Source organism: Hippoglossus stenolepis, chromosome 15, assembly GCF_022539355.2.
Source record: "Hippoglossus stenolepis isolate QCI-W04-F060 chromosome 15, HSTE1.2, whole genome shotgun sequence".
In the NCBI taxonomy this organism is placed as follows: domain Eukaryota; kingdom Metazoa; phylum Chordata; class Actinopteri; order Pleuronectiformes; family Pleuronectidae; genus Hippoglossus; species Hippoglossus stenolepis.
In genome coordinates this window covers 24,519,853-24,539,557 of record NC_061497.1, presented here as the reverse complement: position 1 = coordinate 24,539,557, position 19,705 = coordinate 24,519,853, and the positions used below count along the sequence as shown (strand labels likewise).

Sequence of the window (19,705 nt, the reverse complement as noted above, 5' to 3'; positions counted from 1 at the left end):
CAAACCACCACCAGGGGGAGTCAGGAAACAGCTAACGAGCAAACATCCTGACGTTGTCAACTCATAACGTTGGTTTGTGAGCTGCTGCTCTGAAGCCTCAGTTTCACATCGTGTTCAGCGCCATCTTAGTTTTTTTGAAACTGGGAGTAACCATATTTGGAGGAGCAGGGGGTGGAGAGATGGAGGACACGCCCACCTACACCTGAGACCTCCACCCATTGGATGGTACCAGCTGTCAATCACACTGTGGTATCCCCCCCCAACACATCTGGTGCTTTATGGTCTGTTTGACTCTAAATGATCATAATTCACTAAATGAACATCAGCTGTTTGAAGAAGACTTGAAACTAGAGACTGAGACAGAAACTCCTGAATGTTACTGACGTTATAAAGTGAGAAGTCACTTTCTGTAGACTTCTATAGAAACTACCAGTGGAGTCGCCCCCTGCTGGTCACTACACAGAAGACAGGTTTCAGACACTACAGCATTGTTTTCTCTTTTGAGTTCAAAATGAAACTACAGACACATGTGTTTGTTTATTGTTGTTTACACGTTGTTTTTATGTTCAGCAGGTTTGATACACATTAGAACAGGAAGCTTCTTTTTAGCTTCAGTGTGTAAAGCCCCGAGCAGTGTGTGTGTGTGTGTGTGTTGGACATGATGTTATCTGCTGTGACATGCAGCTGTCAGTGGAAATAATGAACCAGCTGAGAGTCTGGTTAAAAATGAAACTGGTTTTATTTCAAACTGAAGGTCAGGAGGTTTACATCACACACATACACACATATTTGTATTTCTATAGTTGTGAGGACACTCACCGTCATGAACTGAAGTCTGCACATGTTCCTCACATGTTCCTGACGTGTTCCTCACATGTTCCTGACGTGTTCCTGGCGTGTTCCTGACATGTTCTGCAGGTTCTCTATGTGAGAACAAATGTCTGAGTCAGTGTCTCTGGACATGTTCTGGATCTTCTCCTGCAGCCTCCTGGTAAAATGTGTGTAACATGTCAGAGTGAGTCCATGTGAGGAAACAGCAGGACAATGTGTGGAAGCTTCCCAGTGAGCGAGTGGACGTGTTGATGAGGTTTCTAACACGTGACGGACGTGAAACTGGAAGAACACAAACATCTCAGGATGAAGAAGAGGAGCCGTACGTAGAAGACGAGGCGTCGACTTGGAAACACGAGGAGGTTCCAGATCTTTTGGTGATGAGGGCCGACGCCGGTGTGGATGAGCTGTGAACAACAACACTGATCTTTCCACAGCAGAGTTTATACGTCATGTCCCGCCTCCTGCTGCTCTACAGGCTCCGCCCCTGCTGCTCTACAGGCTCCGCCCCTCGCCTGGATGTTCCCACATGTTCCTGTTTGAACGAGTCGGGACCCAACAACCTGCTGCTGCTGCTTCACAGGACAAACACCAACTACAGGAAATGTCCAGACATGTTTTACAGAGTTCATGTGTGAAAACAGATTAAATGTCCAACACCAAAAACAAATCTTAACCCTCAAAAAATCTACTTGAATTGTCAGGACTGGTCAAGTGGTGGTCCTCATAACGATAGAAAGATGTACACACACACACAGTGACCTTTCCCTCTCAGCAGGTTTCTTGTCTTCGTTCTTCTCGTCTCGTTGCGTCTTCGTGACCTTTCGATTCCGATTTAAGAAAAACCAGAGAGAGCTGTGATGAGCTGAAATACATAAAAAGCAAAACATATAATTACAAGGTTTTATTCCATATTTAAAGATGTGTGGTTGTTTACCGTGTTAAAGTGCCGGAGGTGATGATCTCAGTGACTGTGACGCGTCAGCAGGAAGTCCAACACCTCTGATCACAACCAGCTCATCTGCGGGCGAAGCCTCCATCACGTCCAGAGGCTGAAACCTTCTCAGCTCAGCAGGAAGTGAACATTTTGTGCCTGAAGGTGTTTTGGCTCAGAACTCCCAGTGGCCCCCGCGGATCCCATGAGTCCCCCGCCACGTCACTGGAGCTGGGATGTTACCAAACGTTTCGCAACCTCGTCAAGGTCCAAACTGATGGTTTCTCCAAGAAGGTTCAACCCGTTAGATCCTTGGTTCTGGAGTGAAAGAGGCTCAAGTTCGACTCATTTATATTCAGGACCTCATTAAGTCATTTCAATCATGAGTCATCAATATCAGTCCGTCTCATGAGTCAGCGGTTTTACGTGTCAGTAATCAAGCTTGACTCAGCATTATTCAGTTATAAGGATTGATCATTGATCCTGATGATTCTTGTCTCAGTAAACAGGAACTTCTGACCATCTCCAATGTTGCTGTGGCAGAGTGCCCCCTCTCCGCCCCGCACCGCACCCCCCACCATGAAGGTAAAATACACACACACACACACACACACACAATTTTAACCCAACATTAACACACTTCTCTCTCTCTGTCCAGTCAGCTAATTTCTTTGACCAGATGGAGGTAAGAACTGTGTGTGTGTGTGTGTGTGTGTGTGTGTGTGTGTGTGTGTTTAAAATACTTCTAAACCCTGTCTGAGAGGAGATGAGTCGCAGCAGTCACCCTGTTTCCTCCATTTTCTTTGATCAAAAACTTTTATAAAAGTGATGCATGATAATTGAGGATTTTCGTCCTCAATGGAACAAACGGACTTGGAGCTGAAACTCTGTCTTAGTTCTGTCCTCTGTCTCTGACACTGATGCAGCAGGTACCAGAGGCTGCAGAGATGAAGACCGTCCCTCAGAGACAGAAGGCACGTCTGTCCGTCTTCAAGTCCTCACGTCTGTCCGTCTTTAAGTCTTCACGTCTGTCCGTCTTTAAGTTCTCACATCGGTCCATCTTCAAGTCCTCATATCTGTCCGTCTTCAAGTTCTCACGTCGGTCCGTCTTTAAGTCCTCACATCTGTCCGTCTTTAAGTTCTCACATCGGTCCATCTTCAAGTCCTCATATCTGTCCGTCTTCAAGTTCTCACGTCGGTCCGTCTTTAAGTCCTCACGTCTGTCCTGTCCGTCTTTAAGTTATTTTCATTCATTTGCTCATAAAAAGCAGAGAAGACCTGACATGAGATTTAACGTAAAGACTGTGACAGTGTCTGTGTCCTCATCAGGTTCATGTGTTCGTATGTGTGTTAAAGACACGTGTGTGTGAGTGTGTTACTTCCTTGTCTTTGTCTTTCAGGACGACTACATTCCTTATCCCCGGATTGAGGAGGTGAGACTGAACATCGTCACATCTGTTTCCTCTGAACACAGACGTCTGCAACGTTCTCACTTAGTTCTGTCCTCTGTGTGTGTGTGTGTGTGTCTGTGTGTGTGTGTGTGTCGTGTGTGTGTGTGTCTGTGTGTGTCTGTGTGTTGTGCAGGTGTTGGAGAGGGGGGGGCCGTACCCTCAGGTGATCCTGCCTGAGTTCGGGGGTTACTGGATCGAGGATGCTGAGGCCCCTCACACTGCGGGGGAGGAGGGGGGAGCGCTGGGAGGAGCAGAGCAGGAAGAAGAGACACCTGCAGGGCATTATGGGTACCGACTGGAGGAGAAGAACGAGGCGGTGCGGGCGTACAGGAAGCACTTCTTAGGCCGGGTGAGGTTTGACAACGTGTTAACGTCAGGAACTTTAACAGTGAGCTCAACATGTCAACGTGTGACATCACTGTTTGTTTACATGTGTCTGTTTGTTTACATGTGACTGTTTGTTTACATGTGTCTGTTTGTTTACATGTGACTGTTTGTTTACATGCGTCTGTTTGTTTACATGTGACTGTTTGTTTATCGTCTGTTTGTTTATTTACATGTGTCTGTTTGTTTACATGTGTCTGTTTGTTTACATGTGACTGTTTGTTTACATGTGTCTGTTTGTTTACATGCGTCTGTTTGTTTACATGTGACTGTTTGTTTACATGCGTCTGTTTGTTTACATGTGACTGTTTGTTTACATGCGTCTGTTTGTTTACATTGTTTGTTATCGACTGTTTGTTTATGTGTCTGTTTGTTTACATGAGACTGTTTGTTTACATGTGTCTGTTTGTTTACATGTGTCTGTTTGTTTACATGTGTCTGTTTGTTTACATGTGTCTGTTTGTTTACATGTGTCTGTTTGTTTACATGTGACTGTTTGTTTACATGTGACTGTTTGTTTACATGGTGTCTGTTTGTTTATGTTGTTTGTTACATGTGACTGTTTGTTTACATGTGACTGTTTGTTTACATGAGACTGTTTGTTTACATGTGTCTGTTTGTTTACATGTGTCTGTTTGTTTACATGTGTCTGTTTGTTTACATGTGTCTGTTTGTTTACATGTGTCTGTGTCTCACAGGAACATCTCAACTTCTCATGTTCGCTGAGCATTCTGGGAAATCTGCTGCTGTCAGTAAGACACGAGGAGGAGAGGGAGCAGGAGTACCTGCACGTTATCATCAGGTACACACACACACACACACACACACACACACACACACACACACACACACACATTTTACAGGTGTAAGATGTTCAGATGTGAATGTTTCTTTTGTAATAACTTTCAGTTCACTACCATGTTCATCTGTTAAACTGTTAAAGCTTCAGACTCATCGTTAACATGCTGATGATTCTGTCTCGTCAGGTCTCGACTAAAAAGTGTTTATCAGAGACTGACACTGACCGAACTGCCCGACATCCCCAGTGTCCCAGAGCTCGCCAAGGTACACACACACACACACACACACACACACACACACACACACACACACACACACACACACACACACACACACACACACACACACACACACACACACACACACACACACACACTCACACACACACACACACACACACACATTTGTGAGTCTAAACTTCGTATTGATAACGTTGTCTTTGCGGTGAAGCTGTTGTGTGATGAAGCCACAGATCTGAGGTTCAGTCCCGTCCTCTACCCGAAGGTGAGGCTCCACCTCCTTCTTTTTTCTACAATGTCTGTCGTCCTCTAACGTCGTCATGTTGGACTGATTCTATCAAACTGTCTCCAGGCGTCGCAGCTGATCATAAACTATGACGAGCACCAGGTCAACAACACGTTCAAGTTCGGAGTCATTTTACAGAGATTTGGACAGGTACCATGTGACATCACACAGATGTTATACCATGTGACATCACACAGATGTTATACCATGTGACATCACACAGATGTTATACCATGTGACATCACACAGATGTTATACCATGACATCACACAGATGTTATACCATGACATCACACAGATGTTATACCATGTGACATCACACAGATGTTATACCATGTGACATCACACAGATGTTATATCACAATCAGTGAGCTGAACATGTGATGAAGACATGTTGTGATGTGGACATGTGATGAAGACATGTTGTGATGTGGACATGTGATGAAGACATGTTGTGAGGTGAACATGTGATGAAGACATGTTGTGAGGTGAACATGTGATGAAGACATGTTGTGATGTGGACATGTGATGAAGACATGTTGTGAGGTGAACATGTGATGAAGACATGTTGTGATGTGGACATGTGATGAAGACATGTTGTGAGGTGGACATGTGATGAAGACATGTTGTGAGGTGGACATGTGATGAAGACATGTTGTGATGTGGACATGTGATGAAGACATGTTGTGAGCTGAACATGTGATGAAGACATGTTGTGAGGTGGACATGTGATGAAGACATGTTGTGATGTGGACATGTGATGAAGACATGTTGTGAGGTGGACATGTGATGAAGACATGTTGTGAGTGGACATGTGATGAAGACATGTTGTGAGGTGGACATGTGATGAAGACATGTTGTGAGGTGGACATGTGATGAAGACATGTTGTGAGGTGGACATGTGATGAAGACATGAGTGTCACGTGTCCGCCAGGTGTCGGAGGAGGAGCTGTTCAGGAACAACGAGGAGACGTCAGCGTTCACAGAGTTCCTGCAGCTGCTCGGAGACACAGTCCAGCTGCAGGACTTTAAAGGGTCAGAGTCACAACCAAATACGATATGATTGCTTTAATTATGGTAAAATAATAGTTTGATTAATCAGAATCGTCCTCCTCTCTCCGTACAGGTTCCGGGGGGGTCTGGACGTGTCCCATGGTCAGACGGGTTCTCAGTCCGTCTACACCGTCCACAGACAACAGGAGATCATGTTCCACGTCTCCACCAAACTGCCTTTCACTGAGGGAGACGCACAACAGGTAGAAAACCAGCAGAGCGATCACACACAACACAAGTCATTCATGTACGTGACACTGTAACATGTGATACGACAGCGTGACACAGGATAATGTCAAAATAAAACTTCAGCTTCAGAGGAAACGCCACATAGGAAATGACATCGTGGCGATGGTGTTCCAAGAAGAAGCCACGCCGTTCGTCCCCGACATGATCGCCTCCAACTTCCTCCACGCCTTCATCCTGGTGCAGGTGGACGAGCCCGGCTCGGCCAACACCAGCTACAAGGTACCAACAATCTGAGTGATCCGAAACTTTTCTCTTCGATGTTTAAACTGAGGCACAAGAACCAGTTAAAGACACAATACGTAATTTACCACCACTAGGGGGCGTCTCAATTAGAACAATAACAACATACATCATTTGTTGTCGTGGTGAGGCAGTGTGGGATGATGGGTGTTGTAGTCTACTCCTGGTTAGGATTCCTTCAGGGTTGATGGTTCAGGAGGTTTTTATCTGAATTCTCCTCATGTCTCCTCCTCTCGTTAAAACTCTCTGTTTCTCTGACTCGTCTCTGATTGGCTGAGAGTCGAGCTGCCGCTAACGTTTGCTCAGATTGTTTCTCTGAAAACTTAAGATTCAGACGTCCGACGACTAAAATCCTTCATCTGCTTCAAATATAGAGATAAAAACCACCAAGATGTAAAATGTGCATCGTAAAAATGTGATAAAAAGTCACTGACACAACGCTGACATGCACAGAGGGGATATGATCTCCAGGTAACACAACATCATGTAAGAACACAACTACAGACACAACACAGGTCTGGACAATGTTAGATCATTTAATGAGGAAAAGTTACAAACTGAAACTTTAATTAAAACATGTCACTGAGTTTAAAACCTGTGATTTTTGTTCACTAGAAACTGTTGTGATTGACAGGTGTCCGTCACAGCACGAGAAGACGTCCCTCCGTTTGGCCCGCCCCTCCCAAATCCTGCCATCTTTAAGAAGGTGCAATGTGTTTTCATGGTTCTTTGGTCAAACCTGAAAAAAGATGTGAAACATTTAATAATGCCAATGTTTTTCTTCAGGGTCCAGAGTTCAGAGAGTTTCTTCTCACTAAACTCATCAACGCAGAGTTGGCCTGTTACAAGAGCGAGCGCTTCGCCCGACTGGAGGTAGAAACACCTGAAGGACTTCATTTGGAGCCACTGAATAATTCTTGCAATGAACGTTTGTATGTTTCTTTCAGGAGCGTACTCGCGGCGCCCTGCTGGACAGCCTCCACGATGAGCTGCATAGACGCTCCCAGAGCATGCTGGGTATCACATCAGGTCTGGAGGAGGACGGTCGAGCTGACAACGGACACCCCCACGGAGGACTGCTGGAGTCCATCAAGGTTTGTACTTTTTAGTTTGGTACGTGTCTCATCGGCAAACATAGAGGAGGCAGGGCTTATGACCTATACTGCGTCCAGCCACCAGGGGCGATCCAGGTGATTTGGCTTCACTTTAAGGAGCTGTCATGTTATTAGAACTCAGAGAGTTTTGATGTCGGTGTGTTTCTGACTCGTCCACATTCTTCACCCGTCTCAGAGGGCGATGCGAGGACGGAGCGTCTCCATGGAGACGATGTCGCGCGGCGCAGCGGGTCTGCCCACCAGTCTGAGTGGGGGGGGTCTGGCACACATGAGCATGGAGGTGAGCAGAGGTCGAAGTCGTCTTCCTCATGATCATGAATGTTGTTGCTACAGTGCCAGTTTGTGTTAACAGCTGGTGTGTGTGTGTGTGTGTGTGTCGTCAGTGTAACGTCAGATCTCCTGTGAAGCGACGCTCGGGGCTTTTTCCTCGTCTGCTGAGCATCGACAGCCAAACAGAGAAACACAACCAGCGAAGGTAAAGTTTGATTTACGACAGTAGCTTCTCCTGAATCCCAGCGTCTTCAACTCTTTGTCGTGTACGTCAGTGTTCTCAGCGAGCAGAGGAGCTTCGACAGCTGCCAGCCCGCGCTGGAGGTGAGCTCGGAGCTGCCGTCCAATCCCAGCTCTCCAGAGGCGGGACAACGGGACAGGTGAGTGAGTTTGATCCTTTCTTCATTTTGAGTGGTTTTCTTTCTCAGCAGCTTCATCAGAATCACAATAAGTTTTACGACACATTCAAAGGCACAAAAGCGACACAGTGGCATCACATTATTCTCACCTGACCTGCAGGTGGCGGTAACACAACGCATAACGAGCAATGTGCCAACAAAAGCAGTGAAGAAGAAGAAGAGTATCAGCTAGTGAACAAAAAATGGTTTTCCAAGTTTTTACGCTAAACACGCCGGTAACTCCAACTCAGTCAATCACAGATTTAAAAAACAGCGTACAGAGTTTATTAATGAATCTAAACTCCGGCTCTAACATATCTTTGAATTCCCTTTAATTTGTGAGATTAATGGAGGAAACTTTACATTATTGAAATGATTTATTAATGAGAGAGCAAAGGTTACAAGTTCAATTTAGATTTGATCAACATTAAATTCACCTGTTTGCTCTGAAAGCAACTGATTCACTGACTTTTACACCTTAAAGTGAACGTGAACAGTTTGAGAAGCTCTCAGAATTTGAAAAAATCATAAAAGTGCGTCTGATTCTTTGTAAAGGTAAAGTAAAGTTTACAAAATGCAGACATAGTATTACCCGTAAGTTCCACAGGGCTTAATTTTAGATCCCCCATTGTTTTCTATGGACACGCTGCTCATGCTCTGATTGTTTTAGCAGAAGATAAAACATAAAACTATGACAATAAGTTTATTTTCATTGTTTAAATAATATTATTCTTATTAAAAATAAGAATTTACAAACATGCAGAAATCAGGTCTGAATCATCCGATGTTTTCTCACCTGTAGGACTCACGGGAAGGAGAGCAGTAGAATTTCCAGATCCACGTCCAGCAGCTGCAGCTTCAGTCTGACTGCTGAGGACGCTCACCTGCTGAGACCTCACAGCTGCAACACCACGCAGGTGAACCACACGGTGGCGCTAGAGTCACATGATCATTACAGCTCCTGTGAAACAGACGTTAGATATTTGATTTCTCATGTTTAAGTGTGTCTGGTCAAAACATGAAGCTATAGAAGAACTGTCGTGGATATTGATTTCGTTTCCAGCAGTCAAAAGCTCTGAATGTGCGTCAGCGCCCCCATGTGGCAGAATCGACTGTAGCCAGCAGCTCAACATCGAGCAACCTGCTCTCGCCACCACCTTCGTCTACGCCTGTAGGGGGGGTTAGGGTTAGATGATTAATACGTTTGCATAACGTCCATTCTCACTTCCTGTTCTTCACAGAAAGGATTCAGTTTTCTGCTTGAAGCTCAACACCTGAAGTATTTTCACATTAAGAGCCTGTTAATAAGAGACAGACTGGAGGACTTTTAATGTGTAGAGTTCCAAAGTGAAATTACTATTGTTGAATTTAAATTTAGTGTTTCTGAGGTGAATTTATTCACAGAACAAGAAACTTTTCTGCTGCGGACGAACAAATGTAAACAGAGAAGATGAAGTTTGTTCTGTGTCTGTCTTCAGGCTGCAGAGGGTCAAAGTTCAGGTCCCCTCATTGTCTGTCACAGCCCCACAGGTAACACACACACACACACACCCTCACACACACACACACGCACACCCTCACACACACACCCACGCACACGCACACACACACACACACACACACACACACACACACGCACACGCGCACCCTCACACACACCCACACACACACACACACGCACACGCGCACCCTCACACACACACACACACGCACGCGCACCTCACACACACACCCACGCACACACACACGCACACGCGCACCCTCACACACACACACACGCACACGCGCACCCTCACACACACACCCACGCACACGCAACACACACACACACACACACACACACACGCACACACACACACACACACACACACCCACGCACACGCACACACACACACACACACCCGCACACACACACCACGCACGCGCACGCACTTACGCACACGCAGCACACATCTGTGCACACACGCACACACACATGCACACACACACACTCTCACACACACTCTCACACACACACACACACACACACACACACACACTGTCCATATGTTTGTTGCTTGTGTGTTTCAGAGACGAAAAACAAAAACTCTCCGAGATCCAATCTGAAGTTTCGATTCGACAAGCTGAGCCACTCTACTGCAGTGAGTGTGACCCAAACACACACACACACACACACACACACACACACACACACACACACACACACACACACACACACACACACACACACACACACACACACACAGACACACACACACTTGAGGATGATGGTTTTCTCTTTGTGTCGTCAGCAGGGACATTAGACTGAGGACCCTCAGCAGTGGAGGTCTCAGGTGCTGAGGTACGAACGCTCTTATTCTACACTGGAAAATGACTCATAATAATTATTATTTTTATTTGTATTATTATTATTATTATTTGTTGTTTTGAAATATTTTTAATTTAGTCTGAATCATATTCTGCCCTTAAGTAATATTTCAATCATGAAAAATAAATATTGAGTCATAAATATAAAAAGTTAATAAGAGCACTACCCCAGCGTTTAGTTGAACACATGGTCCAGAGTGAGACCTCTCCACAGACACTCACTCTGATCAGCTGATCATGAATCTGTCGACTCTTCACTCTCTGTCTGTTTGCAGTTTCCACAACAACATCGAGGAGGAGGAGGAGGAGGAGGAGGAAGAGGAGGAGGGAGGAGGAGGAGGAGGAGGAGGAGGAGAAATCTGATAACAAACACACGTGTGTGCCGACTCATTCCTGAGCTCGTCACATCAACTATAAATATCTGAACCCAACATGTCTTTACAATGGAGGACAAAACTAAATGCGTCCAAACAGCAGAGAAAGACAGAGACTCAGTGTTTGACAGGAGGTCTGGTCCTGGTCCTGGTCCTGATCCTGATCCTGGTCCTGATCCTGGTCCTGGTCCTGATCCTGATCTTGGTCCTGATCCTGGTCCTGGTCCTGGTCCTGGTCCTGGTCCTGATCCTGGTCCTGGTCCTGATCCTGATCTTGGTCCTGATCCTGGTTTCTGATTCACTTTTTCTTTTCACTGGATTTGATTACAGTTGAATTCTGTAGTGTTGTTATTGATTAAGATGAAATTTATTTATCATGTTTAAATATTAATTCAGACGTGATTCTGAACGTATTTAATTCACGAGTGCTTATTTTAATGAGAATAGTTTTATACTTTTACTTGGGTATTTCTACACTGTGATACTTTTCCCGAAGTAATCTGAGTACTTCCTTCATCACTGGTTGCAGTCAGTGTAAATACAATAGATGTGTATTAATCACGTTCTTTGTAAAAGTAAACACTGATTGTCCTGTGACATCCCTCACTTGACTTTATTTAAAATCCAGTTCACAACAGAAACAGTTTATACAGATGCAAAAACTGTTTTATTCCTGACGCTCAAAGGGTTTCACCCACCAGTGTGGACAGAGTGACGTCACAGAGCGCACAGTGACGTCACAGAGCGCACAGTGACGTCACAGAGCGCACAGTGACGTCACAGAGCGCACAGTGACGTCACGGAGCGCAGTGTGACATCACAGAGCGCACAGTGACATCACAGAGCGCCAGAGTACAGTGACGTCACAGAGCGCACAGTGACATCACAGAGCGCACTGTGACGTCACAGAGCGCACAGTGACGTCACAGAGCGCCAGAGTACAGTGACGTCACAGAGCGCCAGAGTACAGTGACGTCACAGAGCGCACAGTGAAGTCACAGAGCGCCAGAGTACAGTGACGTCACAGAGCGCACAGTGACATCACAGAGCGCACAGTGACGTCACAGTGCGCTCTGTGATGTCACAGTGACGTCACAGAGCGCACAGTGACGTCACAGTGCGCTCTGTGATTACAGTGACGTCACAGAGCGCACAGTGACGTCACAGAGCGCCAGAGTACAGTGAAGTTCACTTCATTGATGCAAGGGGCCGAACCGCTGGCGGTGTGTCGCTCACTCTCTTCTCACACTGAGTCATGATGTGATGTCACATTAGCGTCACACACGTGATGTCATCAACTTGTTCACATTGCTCTCTATCGTGCACGTGTTGTAAATGTTTTTATCGCTGGAACAGATTCACACGATGTCTGAACATTAAATGTCTTCGTCACATGTCGACTGAGACTGTGTCTTGTGTCAAACCTGGAATAATGTCGTCATTAACAGGTTTGAAACTGCAAAAAGCAGATTTTGCACTAAAACGCCAAAATACACACGCACGCACACACACACACACAAGTTACAAAAATGTACAAACCTTTTGATTAAATTGTCTTTTGATGGCACTAAAATCACAAACTGTGTTTCTCTTCTTCTCGTTGGGATCTGAAGTTATCGAGTTTCTGCAGGACTTTGTTTCACTTACTGTGTGTGTGTGTGTGTGTGTGTGTGTGTGGTTGTGTGTGTGTGTGTGTGTGTGTGTGTGTGTGTGTGTGTGTGTGTGTGTGTGTGTGTGTCCTCCACAACAATCAGCTGAATAATCAATGAGGACAATAATCATGATGTAACTGTCTGGAGTAAAGTTCTGCATGTAGATGTGTATAATGAAATAATATTTAATAAACATACATGTCTAATACTTTTACTTTATTACATTAAGTAATTAAGTACTTTTGTGGTCGAGTACTTATACTCACCTGCAACACTGGGCGGCGCTGCTGCTCCGAGGGGTCGGATCTCACCACCGCAGCACCGACGAAGAAGAGTGTGAGGAGACAGAAGCGTTTCCGGGTTCAATCCGCAGCTGCAGCCGTTGTTTGCAGCGCCATGGCGGCCGTACGCAGCCTGCGGGTGTCGGTGAAGTCGGACAGTGGTTCGGAGCACTCGGACTCGGACTCTGACTCCGAGTCGGACCGAGATGTTCGCGAAGCGGAGCCGATGGAGGTGGAGGAGGGGGAGCTGGAGGACGTGTCCGTGAACCGCTCCCTGAAGGAGCTGCTGCCGGTGAGTGTCCGCACTAGGCCCCGCAGACCGGGGGCTGGCGTCTCCGGCGGCCGCCGCATCCGCTGCAGGAGTCGGCGTGCGGCAGCTGCGAGTCCCGGCGGTGATCCGGAGGTCGTGGTGAGCCCCGCGGCTGCTCCGGCTGCTCACGCCGGGTTCAGCGCCTGTGACGCGGCTCGTGTTCGCGGTTCTGTCGCTGAGTTAGTTTCACTCACTTGTTGAGCCTCACGCGCACTGACCGCACGAGACCCCGTTTGATAAACAGGAAGTTAAACCGTGTACCGAGTCCAACAACTCGTCAGGGACACGTGGTTGTGGACTGGTGACGGTTCTGATCGATCATCAATCCGGTTTATATTCACGATCCCAAACTCTGACTGTTCAGCGGCTTTAACTCATGGTCTCCATGACAACTCAGTGTCTGCGTGAAACACAGTCTGTAGGTCAGTGATTGGTGGAAGTGGAGACAGACGTCACTGGGACCAGTCTGAGCTGTTAGTGGTTTTACTGTGGTTGAGGGTTAAGAACAGAGGAGGTCGCACCTCGTTAAGATCTGAGACCAACTGATTGATTTGTGTTTCACAGGACACGAGTCGCAGGTATGAGAACAAAGCTGGAGCCTTCATCACCGGGATCGACGTCAACTCCAAGGTACTACACACACACACACACACACACACACACACACACACACACACACACACTGAAGGAGCTGAACCTCTGGATGTTTTTAAACCAGGAGGCGATTGAGAGAAAAGAGAAGCGAGCAAGACGTTTTCATTTCCATGAAGAGGAGAGCGACGGACAGAGGAACCTTTTTCTCGACAAAGACATCATGAAGAAAGGTAAGAGGTCACGTGACCCCTGGATGTTAACCCACTGATTGTTTCCAGCAGTCAGACCCAGTTGTGTGTTTGCTGACCCTGTCGTTGTCTTCTTCTGTGGCGCTCAGCCATCCCCAGACTACGCATGGAGGCGATCTATGTGACGGGCGTGGACGACATGAGCACGCAGGACGTCTTCGGATATTTTAAGGAATATCCTCCGGCACACATCGAGTGGATCGACGACGCTTCCTGTGAGTACGACACACACACACACACACACACACACACACACACACACACACACACACACACACGTCACCCTGACGCAGGCGGTCAGTCTGATGGCGTTCTGATCGCCTTGATGTCAAACGGGTTCGAGTCACAAAGTTTCAGTCTGATCGCAGACGAGGTCGATCGCAGCTCTAGTGTTTCTGAACACCACCGCACTGTTTCCTAGGTAACGTGGTTTGGCTTGACGACAACACGCCCATCAGAGCCCTTATCAACGCCAGCCGGACGCCAGACCCGGAGGCTGTTACCACGGAGACAGAGGGCACCAAAGAGCCGGCTGAGCAGAGCGAAGGTCAGTGTGTGAACAAAAACACAAACTCACGCAGCAGGTGATTTGAAGAGAAACAGCTGACTTGTGTTGTCACAGTTCGCCAGGGTCAGGGGTCAGATGAAGAGGAGGGTGAGGTGGACGAGGACGAGACGGCGAAGAAGAGTGGCGAGGAGATCGAGGGGAAGGACAGCGACGGAGAGGTGGAGCAGAAGACAAAGGCGGAGGGCAGTCAGGTAGAGTCTCACAGAAACTGATCAGATCTATTGATCTGTTCCAGAAACTCGATAATCTGATTGTGTGTGTGTGTGTGTGTGTGTGTGTGTGTGTGTGTGTGTGTGTGTGTGTGTGTGTGTGTGTGTGTGTGTGTGTGTGTGTGTGTGTGTGTGTGTGTGTGTGTGTGTGTGTGTGTGTGTTACAGATCAACGACCTATCAGGAGCAGAGAGAGAGTCTCTGCTGAGAAATGACCTGCGGCCGGCGATCAAACCGTTTAAAGAAAACAAAATCCTCCTGCGCTTCGCCACGCAAGGTCACTCACACAAACACTGAGAAAAGCTTCATTCACATCATCTGAAAATACTAAACAAAGATGAAAAATATTCAGGTGACAAACAAATACAGATGTGAATGTAAATGTATATTTTTTGTTTGTAGAAGATAGGAAGGAGCTGGGCGCCGCTCGCCGCAGCAGGTACTACATGAAGTACGGAAACCCAAACTACGGAGGCATGAGGGGAATCCTGAGCAACTCCTGGTGAGTCTCAGACTCAACAACCTGAACTCTGACCTCGAACTCTGTGTTTTCAGAAGAAGTCTTCAGAGGTTTTTCTATTGTTGTTTGTCTGTCGACAATTTGAAGCATCGTGAGTCTCGTCTGTGTTTCAGGAAGAGGAGGTTTCACAACCGGCGAATCCAGCGAGACGTCATCAAGACCAAGAAGCCTCTGATCGGAGACAGCATGGGTCACACGCCGCCGTACACGCACCGACACTCAGGTAAACCGATAGTTCAGAAACATGGTTCCATGTTTTCATATCAGATTCAGTTCAAAGTCTGAAATATGTTCAACAAGCTGGAGACATTTTCATGTTTTATGCCACAACATAAAATACGTTGGTAAAAACTACACTGTTCATTTTTATGTGTTTTTAAAACGCATGTTTTTAAAGTGAACGTGTGTTGAAATCAGACGACAGATCGACTGACTGACTCACAAGCTCAGTGACCAATCAGACGGAAGTTTGTTTAAAATCTCATGTCAGATTTTTAATTTTGTCGATTTGTATTTGTGCTTCAAAAATCCTAACAAAGGGTTTTGTGTCTGGAGATGATCAGAGCTCGACCGATACAGATCTGCACTTTAAACCAAGTTTACTGGAAATCTGTATTTTTTTCTTCAACTCTGCTGACTCACAAACAAAAAACTGACAGGAGAGAAAACAGCAGCTCTTTGTAATATAGGTGATTATAATATGATAATTTAATAGAAATAGTTAGTATCCAGTTGACTTTTCATGGAACCAGAGTGAAGCTAACTTCAGGGTTACAGAAACAATCAGAACTGTGATTCAGGATCAGTTTATTAATCTGGATTGACCCCACCCCCCTCAGCTGACCTGGTCAACCTGCCAGAGGAGCCAATCAAAGAAGAAGAAGAAGAGGAGGACGATGACTATGGCGGTGACGAGGACATGGACTCGGACGACAGGGTGGTGGAGTACAAAGAGCGAGGAGAAAAGAGCGCCGGCTTGCGCTCGCCGGGGGCGGTGCTTCGTAGCCGGACGGAACGCTCTCCGTCTCCCTGGTCGGAGTCGGACGAGATGGATTACGACCTGGAGCTGAAAATGATCTCTACGCCGTCGCCAAAGAAGAGCAAGAAGATGACGATGTACGCAGACGAGCTGGACACTCACCTGAAGAGCATCCGGTCAGAGCCGCCGCCATTTTACTCTTGTGTGTTTCACATCAACAATCTGATGTTTTCACAGAACACGATTTTGACAAACAAAGAGATGAAGTCAATTTCCTCCTCTCGCCAGATTAATTAAATGAATCTGTGTTTTCTTCTTCCTGTGAGCAGGAACCGTCTCGGGGGGACAGGATCTCAAAGCAGGACCAATTCCCCGTCGCCCCCAAAAGTGACAGATGTGCGACAGCTGCTGGAGGAGAAGAGACAGGGACAGAGACCGGGACAGTCCCCTCCGGTGGCCAGCGGAGGAAAAACAGGTGAGACACATTTGTTGTGTTCATTTTTTTGTTTCAGAGAAAATACAGTTGGTTAATAAAAACCTGTTTGTAGATGTTCGACAGAGACTGGGCAAGAGACAACGCTCCCCCTCCCCCGTCTCCCCCAGGGAAACTCCCCCGACCAGAGAACCAATCAGAGACATTCACCGCAGACTGGGCGTGGCCAGTCAAGAAACCAGAAGCCTGTTCTCCGACTCGTCCAAGGACAGGAAGACAAGTAGGACTCTCTCTCCCCCTCTGCCTGTCTCTCTCTCTCTCTGTCTGATATGACATCATTAACGTGGCTCCGCCCCCTCTCATCAGGTGGCCTGTGGAGCAGACTCGGCTCTGCAGATGATGACGGCGGCTCCGGACGTCATGACCACAAACCAAGCAGCCGGTCACCGGGCCTGTTCTCCTCGTCGTCTGGGCGGAGCGGCGATGGTGGTCAGGTGAGCCGCGGCGACGGAGGGAAGGAGGACAAGGAGGAGGTGGAAGAAGACGACACAACGCTGCAGAATGTGTGGGGCGCCATGATCAAACAGAAACAGGAGCGACTGTCCCACAAGATGAAGAAGAGCCGACTGGACAATCTGCCGTCTCTGCAGATCGAGATTAGCCGCGACAGCAGCGACGACTCCGACGCCTGAACCTGGGGGCACCTTCTGAACTCTACGTCTTTTGCGATCATCTAAAGACATGAAGCTGTGGTGTGTTTACTTTGAGGAGGCGCTCGTATCGTGCAGTGGATGACTGAACGGGGCCCTGCTCAGGTTGTCGGCCCTCATGTTGTGTGTTTGTCCCTCGTCCTGATCAGTTTGAGAATCATAAACCAGATTTACGACCATATTTGTTTTTGGTAAAACATGATTTTACGCATTTATTTAGATTTTAAATTTAAGTCCGATTACGTTGAGGTCTTTTGACCGTGAGCAGTCACTTAGCGACACAGAGGTCGGACTCGGCTCAGTTTCAACCAACGAGACCCTCTCGTCTGGGACATTTTAATTTGATGCCTGAGTTTGCAGCAGAAAATATGAATTTCTTACAAACTAGTTTCCAGTGTTGAATACCAGCATAGATGATGCAGGGCCCCGGGGCCACTGCTCCTGTTGATGTTTTCAATACGTGTGTTGATGTTTAACTGGCAAACCCTGCATCACTTGTCAGAATGTAACAAAGCATCATGGGAACGTCTGTTTTTTGTCAGTAAGTCATTGATGCGTTACCGTGGAGATACCACCCCCCCACACTCACTCGGGACCATTCTTCATGACTTTGAAGCGTCCACACGGACTTTACAGGACAAAACTTCATTCCCCTTTTTATGTGTGTCTGTGTGAGTGTACGGACATGTTTGTCAAGTTGGCTGATTATTAATTTTACACAGAAACACAGCACGTGTGTCATTTATCTGTAATACACAATCTTACCACATCCAGTTCTGTGTGAAGGATTTAGTGACATCAGGTGTTGTACATGTGAAGACAAGTGGCCGTACACAACTATTCTCACATTTTACAGACATTTTACTTGGGGGTGGGGGTCCAGAGACACTGACTCAGACATTTGTTCTCACATACAGAACCTGCAGAACACGCCAGGAACATGTGCAGACTGCCGTTCAGGTCTGAAAATATCTATAAAATCATGAACAGTCTTCTGCAGTGTTTGTTCTTTTCTCCACAGTGGAACAATGTGAATCACCACTAAACGACTTTCTGTTATTTATTTAACCTTTTATTATTAATCACATTTTATCCGGGCCCGAGCAGCGACAGTGCCAAGGCCCTATTGCCTTTCGTTCGATTAGTCAGGAAAATTAATCGCATTTTCGACGGCTTGAACATACTCGAAAACTCACCAAATTTCGCGGGCGTGTCAGGCCTGACCACAATTTACATATTCTACAGTAATTCCGTTGGGCGCAGCAAAATGGCTCAACAGCGCCCCCTACAACAGAGCAATTCTGTCAGGTTTAATCAATCTTTACAAAATTCGGTACACACTTGTATCATGACAGGAAAAAAAGTCCCCTGCACCAATTCTATTAACGCAAGAGGAAGTTGGACATTTGGGATTTTTGGGCCAATTTGGCCGTTTTACACGTTGTGTATTTTAACAAACTCTTTCTAGAGCTTTCATCAGATCAACTTCAATTTCAGAGTCTCGTCTTGACTCCTGGGAGATTAAAACTACCTCAAACTGAGTTTTCATCACACGGTGTGACTGTTGCGTCAAGGTTCGATGATTCACCATCCAAACACGAGGTGGTTGTATCTCGGACATACAAGGTCCAATCTACTCCAAACTGGACATGTAAGACCAGAGTCCCGGCCTGTTGACATCGACACAGAAATCATGACTTAAAATCATAGCGCCCCCTGGTGGCAACAATAAGTAGCTGAATAGCGCCTCCTTAAGAGCAGCCCTAGCACCACGATTGACAAAAAACCCTCTTGGATCGATATGCTAGACCAAACAGGAAGTCGGCCATTTTGAATTAAGTGGCCATTTTTGACCATTTACACGTGTTGTATGTGAACAAACTCCTCCTTGAGCTTTCATCTGATCAACTTTAAATTGAGTGTCATCTCAACTCTATGGAGAATAAAAGTTGGTAAAAGTTTTAGTGTGCGTCACATGGCGTGACCGTGGCTTCAAAGTTTGCTGATTCGCCAAAAAGGAAGGATTTATTCTAACTCCTCTGTAAATTGTCATCAGCATCAAACATCTTTCACACAATCACAGTCCCGCCCTGAACAGATCCATATGTCAATATGACCTATCGTCCCAGCGCCACCTGCTGGTGACAGGAAGTGACATGTTTTATACTTTGATGCACAGCTCAAATGAGCTGAGATAAGTCATACGACCAT

General features: G+C 46.5%; 2 protein-coding genes across 2 annotated transcripts in view; both read left to right on the top strand.

The window, feature by feature from the left end:
• Positions 1-10,927, top strand: part of LOC124854873 (rap1 GTPase-activating protein 2-like) — a 20,167-nt gene extending 9,240 nt beyond the window's left edge. The window contains 24 exon segments of the mRNA XM_047343526.1: positions 2,268-2,312; positions 2,314-2,350; positions 2,424-2,450; positions 2,692-2,739; positions 3,166-3,198; positions 3,350-3,565; positions 4,299-4,402; positions 4,587-4,665; positions 4,852-4,905; positions 4,993-5,076; positions 5,860-5,960; positions 6,052-6,181; positions 6,267-6,446; positions 7,102-7,173; positions 7,254-7,340; positions 7,415-7,561; positions 7,758-7,862; positions 7,966-8,057; positions 8,128-8,232; positions 9,053-9,167; positions 9,729-9,780; positions 10,321-10,391; positions 10,545-10,591; positions 10,893-10,927. Coding sequence (XP_047199482.1) covers positions 2,268-2,312; positions 2,314-2,350; positions 2,424-2,450; positions 2,692-2,739; positions 3,166-3,198; positions 3,350-3,565; positions 4,299-4,402; positions 4,587-4,665; positions 4,852-4,905; positions 4,993-5,076; positions 5,860-5,960; positions 6,052-6,181; positions 6,267-6,446; positions 7,102-7,173; positions 7,254-7,340; positions 7,415-7,561; positions 7,758-7,862; positions 7,966-8,057; positions 8,128-8,232; positions 9,053-9,167; positions 9,729-9,780; positions 10,321-10,391; positions 10,545-10,553 — 1,993 coding nt within the window. The 3' untranslated portion in view covers positions 10,554-10,591; positions 10,893-10,927.
• Positions 10,928-12,973: 2,046 nt separating this feature from the next.
• Positions 12,974-18,486, top strand: ncbp3 (nuclear cap binding subunit 3). The gene is made up of 13 exons (XM_047343525.1): positions 12,974-13,216; positions 13,799-13,864; positions 13,953-14,058; positions 14,166-14,291; positions 14,498-14,623; positions 14,699-14,835; positions 15,021-15,129; positions 15,255-15,354; positions 15,486-15,595; positions 16,212-16,527; positions 16,681-16,826; positions 16,900-17,064; positions 17,151-18,486. Exons 1-13 carry the CDS (start codon positions 13,040-13,042, stop codon positions 17,474-17,476), a joined length of 2,010 nt encoding a protein of 669 aa, XP_047199481.1. The 5' UTR covers positions 12,974-13,039; the 3' UTR covers positions 17,477-18,486.
• The last annotated feature ends 1,219 nt before the right edge of the window (positions 18,487-19,705 follow it).